The sequence below is a fragment of the Mandrillus leucophaeus genome, unplaced genomic scaffold (genome assembly GCF_000951045.1).
Source record: "Mandrillus leucophaeus isolate KB7577 unplaced genomic scaffold, Mleu.le_1.0 Scaffold280, whole genome shotgun sequence".
Lineage (NCBI taxonomy): Eukaryota > Metazoa > Chordata > Mammalia > Primates > Cercopithecidae > Mandrillus > Mandrillus leucophaeus.
In genome coordinates, this window is record NW_012102921.1 from 1,607,624 (window position 1) to 1,615,712 (window position 8,089).

The window sequence follows — 8,089 nt, forward strand, 5'->3', positions numbered from 1 at the left end:
GATGGACTCTTGCTCTGTCACCCAGGCTGGAGTGCTGTGGTGCAATCTCAGCTCACTGCAACCTCTGCTTCCCAGGTTTCAGTGATTCTCCTGCCTCAGCCTCCCAAGTAGCTAGAACTACAGGCACCTGCCACCATGCCCAGCTAATTTTGTATTTTTAATAGAGATGGGGTTTCACCATGTTGACTAGGCTGGTTTCAAACTCCTGGCCTCAAGTGATCTGCCCGCCTCAGCCTCCCAAAGTGCTGGGATTACAGGCGTGAGCCACCATGCCTTCCCGATGCCTCCTTCTTCCCTCTTCTGCTATGATCCACACACTTAGATGAACCCCCGTGTAACGAGGCCCATGGGTTCCCATTTCCAGCAGACTCCCCTGTCCTATAGCCCTTAGTCCTGGCACCCTGCAAGATCTGGTCTGTTTGTATGTCTGGCCTTGCAGGTTCCGGGACGAATTCCTGGATCTCCATGTTCTCTTGCTGTCTCCATTTGCCTTTGTCCCTTCCCCTACCCTAGGGACAAAATGGGCTGGAGGATGATGAAGGTTAAAGACTCTCTCGGCCCAATCCTGGGGCTTCTTTGGGCTGCACCCCCAGGTACTCTAGGACCCCACAGTGATTCTTGTACCTGCCCATTAACCATCCTCACTCCCAGCCCTCCTCTCTGTTAAGAAGGTCATGCCCCAGCTCTGATCCCCTCTCCCTTCCCTCCCTAGAAGCCCAAGAGTTTACCTGAGCAATTATCATTGGTCATTATTTGCTCTGTGGTCACTTTTGTGATTTTTTGTTTCACTACCTCGGTGGCATTGTCCAAAGCTGTCTTGTATTCTGGTGTGTACTTGGTTCTTAGGAGGACGTCATGCTCCACCACCACACTGCCAAGACTGAGGAGGGAAGGGAAGATGTCCTGGGGTCAGAATTGGGTGCTTACCTCTCAGATCCATCCCAGACAGGCTTCACCCTCTTTGATCCCAAGGGAAGGCCGAGCTGGTAGGAGGACAGTTGGGGTGTGACTCTGTCCTAGGCACTGCACTGAGCCCCCTGCTATAGGAGTTCTCCCAGCAGTGGTGCCTAAGATAACTTTCTACAAAGTGAGTCTCCGGGAAGTCTTAGGGAAGCCTCAGTGATGAAGATGGATAGAGGAATGGGAACCACAGAAGAGGCCATCCTTGAGGTTTTTGGTTTTTTTGTTTTGTTTTGTTTTGTTTTAGAGACAGAGTCTCACTCTGCTGCCCAGGCTGGAGTGCAATGGTGCGATCCTGGTTTACTCTAACCTCTGACTCCTGGGCTCAAGTGATCCTCCTGCCTCAGCCTCCTGAGTAGCCAGGTCTATAGGTGCATGCCACTATGCCCTGCTATTTTTTGTAGAGACAAGGTCTTGCTATGTTCCTCAGGCTGGTCTTGAACTCCTGGCCTCAAATAATCCTTCTACATCAGCCTCCCAAAGTGCTGAGATTACAGGTGTGAGCCACTGCACCTGGTGCCACCTACATTTATATATTGAAGCCCTAACCCCCAGAACCTCAGAATGTGACCATATTTGGCGATAGGGTCTTTAAAGAGGTGAGTAAGTTAAAATGAGGCCATTAGTGTAGGCCCTCATCCAGTCTGACTGGTGTCCTTATAAAAAGGGGGAATTTGGATATGCAGAGACAGCAGGGAGGTGTGCACAGAGGAAAGACCATGCAAAGACACAGCAAGAAGGTGGCCGTCCACAAGCCAAGGAGAGAGGCCTCCAGAGAAACCACACCCACCCACACCTTCATCTTAGACCTCCACCCCTAGAACTGGGAGAAATAGATTTCTGTTGTTTAAGCTGCCCCATTGGTGGTATTCTGCAATAGCTGCCTGAGCACGGCAATGCAGGAGGCACAGTTCTAATTGCCTTTATAATTATGACTGCTGCTTCCACACCACAGACCGTCTTCCCACGGGCCCAGACACTTACCGTAGGTTTGTGATGTTCACCCCAACATACTCAGGGATCCCGGAATACACAATGTTCATCTGAAAGGCAAGGGGCCACTGTGTCATCCGAGAGAGACCATGGGGCCTCTCCGTGGGACATCAGGAGGGCACAGGACCAGGGGATGCTCCTGTCCTACAGCATCATAGCACACTCATCAAATGGAGTGGTTTCTTTCCAGAGACCTGCCCTGCCTCAGGGGCCTCCTGCAGCCCTCAGGTAAAACCTGGCCTCATCTCTTCCCCCTTCCACTGGCAAGCCCTGAGGACGTGGGGGCCTGAGGGAACTCTTGCACATCTAACAAGGGAACAGCCCCCTGCTGCCTTCTTACCCTACAAACTCTGCTCTGGGGGGAACTGAGTGGCCATGGGGCCTTGCTCTCCCAGACTTACCTGTTCTGTGAATGTCTTATTGAACTCCCGGAATTCCTGGGAAGAGTGGTTTTTTAGCTCATCGGTGAACTTCACACTGGTCACTGTCACAGTCAGTTCCATTTGGGCAGAGACAGTCTCCGGTGTCGCTGAGGTGGGTAGACTTACTGAGCAAAGCATCTCTGAGTTTCTTACTCAGAAGTTCTGCCCCCCAGCCTAGGTGGAGGGAGTGACCTCCATTGTATTTTATGGTAAAATTTTGTGCCAAATTTGTATCCAAAATACACCTTCTTGTTTTCTTTTCTTTTCTTTTCTTTCTCTTTTATTCATTTTCTTTTCTCTTTCTCTTTCTTTCTTTCTTCCTCTTTCCTTCCTTCCTTCCTTCCTTCCTTTCTTCCTTCCTTTCCCTTCCTTTCCTTTCCTTTCTTTCTTTTTCTTTTCTTTCTTTTTTCCTTCCTTCCTTCTTTCTTTTTTTTGACAGAGTCTTGTTCTGTTGCCCAGGCTGGAGTGAAGTGGTGAGATCATAGCTCAGTGCAGCCTTGACCTCCTGGGCTCAAGCAATCTTCCCACCTTAGCCTCCCAAACAGCTAAGACTACAAGTATGCGCCACCACACCCAGCTAAGTTTTGTTTTGTTTTTTTTTTTTAAATAAATGAGATCTCACTCTGTTGCCCAGGCTGGTCTCGAACTCCTGGCCTCAAGCGATCCTGCCTCAGGCTCCCAAAGCACTGGGATTACAGGCGAGAGCCACCGTTCCTGGCCTATTTATTCATCTTGTAATACCTTAGCATTCTTAGCTCTGGGTGGAAAAAAACAAAACAAAACAAAACAAAACACCACAGTCCAGAAGAGGCCCTATTCCTGGCCTCACATCAAGGTGGGGTAAGAACTGGTGCCTGTATGGAGGTTGGGTCCCAGGGCACGGGGAAGGGGGAGGGCCTGGGGTTGCACTCACCTATGTCAATGCTCTTGACCACCTCATTACACCGCTCCCCATCATAGAGGGTGGGACACTGGCACTTGTTCTCAACCCAGATGCCTCCATTATCGCAGCGAGAGTCCTCCTGGCATTGATCTCCAACGCCTGTGGAATAATCACAGAAGTTTTCTTTCCAAGTTCCTCCATTGAGGCAGCTCACTGAAAGGAACAGGGATCTACTGTGTTTATATGTTGAGCACAGGACTTTACAGCTTACAATGCATTTGCACAGACACTGCCTAATTTGTTTTTGTTTTTTGAGTCTGAGTTTCCCACTTGTCACCCAGGCTGGAGTGCAATGGCGCGATCGTGGCTCACTGCAACCTCCACCTCCCAGGTTTAAGCGATTCTCCTGCCTCAGCCTCCCGAGTAGCTGAGATTACAGGCACGCGCCACCACACCCAGCTAAGTTTTTCTATTTTTAGTAGAGACAGGGTTTCACCTGTTTGGCCAGGTTGGTCTCAAACTCCTGACCTCAGGTGATCTGCCCACTTCGGCCTCCCAAAATGCTAGGATTACAGGTGTGAGCCACCATGCCCAGCTCCAACACTGTCTAATTTGATACTCTCATGAGACCCCGGGGGTGCACAGGAGAGTTACCATTATCCTCTCTTCACAGATACGCAAAGTGTGGCAGAGAGAGGCTAAGCCACCTCTCCATGGGTCCACGTTTAGGCTACACTTCACCCAGTCCTAGTCCAGCATGCTTGACTTTACCCCGAAAACGTGAAGAAAGAGAAATCTGACATTGTGAGAGGTGAACGACACAGTCAGGGCTGAGGAAGGAAAAACCCAGGTGAACTTGACCAGTCTACATTCCACCCAGGCTGAAAATGAGATGGTCGTTGTTCTTCAACACCTGCTTTGGAAAAGCCCATACTGGCAATCATTACTGTTATGACTCTTTCTGATTCTTTTTAATTTACTGGGATGTGGAGTTTGAGGGAGGAGTCTAGACCTTATTTTATTGTTTTTTTTTGAGACAGAGTCTCACCATGTCATTCAGGTTGGAGTGCAGTGGTGCAATCATAGCTCACTACAGCCTTGACCTACTGGGCTTAAGCAATCCTCCCACCTTAGCCTCCCATGTAACCAGTACTGCAGGCATGAATCACCATGTCTGGCTTATTTTTCAAATTTTTCTGTAGAGATGGGGTCTTGCTCTGTTGCCCAGGCTGGTCTCAAACTCCTGGCCTTAACAAATCCTCCAGTCTCAGCCTCACAAAATGCTGGGATTACAGGTGTGAGCCATCATGCCCAGCCTAACAACTCCTTTTTAAATTGCAGTACAACAAATAAACTCCTCTTAGTTTAAATAGGTAGGAAGTAGTGATAGCCAACTCTTGAATATCCGTGCCAAGCAACCTGGAAAATCTAAAGCTCTGTTTACTTTGGTTTTTCTTGAAAATCGCTGTGCCTGGGTAGATCAGTATTCAAGGTGTGTTTTGTCTGGGGAAGGGCATGAGGTATGTATAGACTCTGCAAAGACCTGCCTCACCCCTGCCTTCTGGTTTACCCTAAACAGACTCAGATTGCAGGATCCACACTCATGAAAATCACATCATGCAGCCTCTATTTATGGGCTTTTGCTCCAAGACGTTTGGAAAGAATAGACGAGAGAAGTCAAGAGTCCCGGGCACACCGGAAACCCATACATCCTATGGGTTTACCCATACATCCTATGGGTTTACCCATACATAAATCAGTCTCCTCCCTCCGTCTCTTTCTCGCTTTCATTACTGAAGATGCCCAGATCTGAGCTAAGTGCCAAAACACGGGTTAGTGAGAAACAACAGAAGCAGACGCTGGGGTGCGTTCACCCATTGTTCAGCAGTCTAAAGGGAAGGCCAATCTCTGGGGAAGAGGAGGAAGACAGAAGGAGGACAATCTGCTTTTAAAGATGCAACCGACACCAGATAGTGGGTCCAGTGGCATTGCAGCCACTTGGCCTTTGTCGTGAGACACCTACGAGGCTTCCTGGAAGTACAAGGTCCAGATCTCCCACCTGAAAATGCTCAGACCACTCATCTGAGAATCGGAGAGCTCAAGAAGACAAAGACATATTGGAGAGAATCAAGAGAAAAAAGCCATATGATAGAAAATCCAGCCAGGCATGGTGGTTCACACCTGTAATCCTAACACTTTGGGAAGCTGAGGCAGGTGGATCACCTGAGGTCAGGAGTTCAAGACCAGCCTGGCCAACATGGTGAAACCCTGTCTCTACCAAAACTACAAAAATTAGCTGGGTGTGTTGGCGTGCGCTCTAACCCCAGCTACACGGGAGGCTGAGGTGAGAGAATCGCTTGAATCTGGGGAGTAGAGGTTGCAGTGAACCGTGATCGCGCCATTGCACTCCAGCCTGGGCAACAAGAGTGAAACTCCATCAGAAAAGAAAAACAAAAAGAAAAGTTCAGGCAAAGTAGAATTCAGCAGAGGAAAAAGTCACAAAGTCCAGAGAAAACGTAGTAGTCAAAAACTGAAGAACCACCTTCACCGTCATCAATTCAAGATGGGATTGGGCAGTTCTGTGGGCAGACACAGATCATATACCTGTGAGCCTAGTCATCTAAATAAATCAGAGTTTTCAGGTATTTTAACTAACATACTTTTAAAAATGTATGCAAAATATTCTTAATCTGGGAGTCATACTCACAGGTCTATTAGTATATTACATGATTCATGTAATACAATATACAGGATATTATAATAGCAGGTATTGGATGGTGCAATTCTTACCCTAACAAGAGAGAAGAAGGCTGAGTGAAAGTTCTTGAGTCAGAGAAAGGAGAGGGATACGTAAGGACAGCAAAACACTCATAGGCATTGGAGGTAGAATTCAGAGCTGATAGAAGTGAAGGAAGCTTCTTTTGCTTCTATAGCGGATGCTCAGGGGATAAGATGAATCAAAATAAAAGTGAATGGTGGCAGAGATACTTGACAAAGGTACACATGAATGAACTGGCAAAAACCTTCTGCAAAAAAAAAAAAAAGTTTGTACTTTAGTATGAACAAAATCAGTGAGAAAATCCACTAGAAAGTTTACAAAGTAAACTAAAAAGTTTAAAATAAAACATAAATAAACCACTCAGAGTTAATAACATCATGGCATACAAAGTGCAATGGAACAGAGACCTGCAGAATACAAAAGAGGGAAAACAGGACTTGTGGACAGACTACTGGAGATTGAGGTGCCCAGGCAAAGAGAGGTAATACTTTGTTCAAAAAAGGGGAACTTGTGCAAGAAACAGCGAGAGTGGAGAAGTGAGAGAGTGCTGAGACAGAAAACCTTGAGGCGAGTTTTATCAATTGGAAAACAAGTAAGTCAGAGCAAAAGGAGTTTAGGAGTAAATGTTTAAGAAGAAAACCACAAAAAGTAGTGAGTGGATATTGAAAAGAAAAGTCAGTTTCAAAAAGGTAAATTCTTTTGAAAAGTGTCTGTTCTTATCCGTTGCCCACTTTTTGATGGGGTTGTTTGATTTTTTTCTTGTACATTTGTTTAAGTTCTTTGTAGATTCTGGATATTAGCCCTTTGTCAGATGAGTAGATTGCAAAAATTTTCTGCCATTCTGTAGGTTGCCTGTTCACTCCATGGAATACTATGCAGTCATAAAAAACGATGAGTTCAAGTCCTTTGTAGAGACATGGATGAAGGTGGAAACCTTCTGAGCAAACTATCGCAAGGACAGAAAACCAAACACTGCATGTTCTCACTCATAGGTGGGAATTGAACAATGAGATCACTTGGACACGGGGTGGGAAACATCACACACCAGGGTCTGCTGTGGGGTGGAGGGATGAGGGAGGGATAACATTAGGAGAAATACCTAATGTAAATGATGAGTTAATGGGTGCAGCAAACCAACATGGCACATGTATACATATGTAACAAACCTGCACGTTGTGCACATGTACCCTAGAACTTAAAGTATAATAAAAAAAAAGGGAAAATTCAAGAAATCACTTACATGTTGTGGTTGTTGGCACAGTAGTTGAGGTGGGGGTGCTCTTAATTGTAGAAGTAGTCGTGGGGACAGTGGTGGTGGTCACCGTGGGGGAGGAAGCGGTCCTTGTGCTGGGTTTTGGCCCAGTGGTCATGGTAGTGACAGTCTCAGGGTTCACAGCCGTGGAGGAGGCAGAGGTTGTCGGAGGTGTACTGGAGTGAGCAGGAGGAAATATAGGTGGGATGGTGTGAGAAGTGATTGTTGACGGCCTGCTGGATTCTGATGAAGGGGTCACAGGATGGGTGGTGACAGAAGTAGAGGTGTGAGGTGTACTGGCTGCAGAAAGCGTTGATGCAGAAGTAGTGGAGCCTCTGCTGGTTGTGCTGGGGGCAGTAGACATGGTCACATATGTGAGAGGAGCTGCAGTAGTCATTGTAGTTGTTGTAAATTCCTTAGTAGTTGAAAAAGATGTGGTGGTACTACTAGCAGAGGTTGATGGTGTGTTTAATTCTGTGGAAGTTATCATAGGGGTAGATACAGCACCAGTTGTTGCAGGAATGACATCAGAGGTAGAACTGGTGACAGGAGTGGTGGGAATAAAAATGGTTGTCCCAGGTGTGCTTCTTTCTGTGGTCATTGATACAGATCTGGTGGTGGCTACAGGAATGGTGGGAGTTGAGGCAGCTTCAGTAGAAGGGGTAAAAGTTGTGCTTGTGTCAAGAGGAGGTGTTGAAGGTGTGCTGGCCTCAGTAAAGCTAGTTGGAGGTGTGGTGCTAACACGAGGAGTTGTTAATGGAGTGCTTCTTTCACTGGTAGTTGAAATATGTATGGTAGTG

The 8,089-nt window shown here is 46.9% G+C and overlaps 1 protein-coding gene across 1 annotated transcript in view; it reads right to left on the bottom strand.

Moving 5' to 3' along the window:
• Positions 1-8,083, bottom strand: part of MUC17 (mucin 17, cell surface associated) — a 16,539-nt gene extending 8,456 nt beyond the window's left edge. Inside the window, exons 1-5 of the mRNA XM_011985210.1 lie at positions 7,278-8,083; positions 3,289-3,417; positions 2,355-2,482; positions 1,945-2,003; positions 729-880 (exon numbers count right to left, since the gene is read on the bottom strand). Of these exons, the coding sequence (XP_011840600.1) occupies positions 729-880; positions 1,945-2,003; positions 2,355-2,482; positions 3,289-3,417; positions 7,278-7,890 (1,081 nt within the window). The 5' untranslated portion in view covers positions 7,891-8,083. The remainder of the gene's footprint in view (positions 1-728; positions 881-1,944; positions 2,004-2,354; positions 2,483-3,288; positions 3,418-7,277) is intronic.
• Between the last annotated feature and the right edge of the window lie 6 nt (positions 8,084-8,089).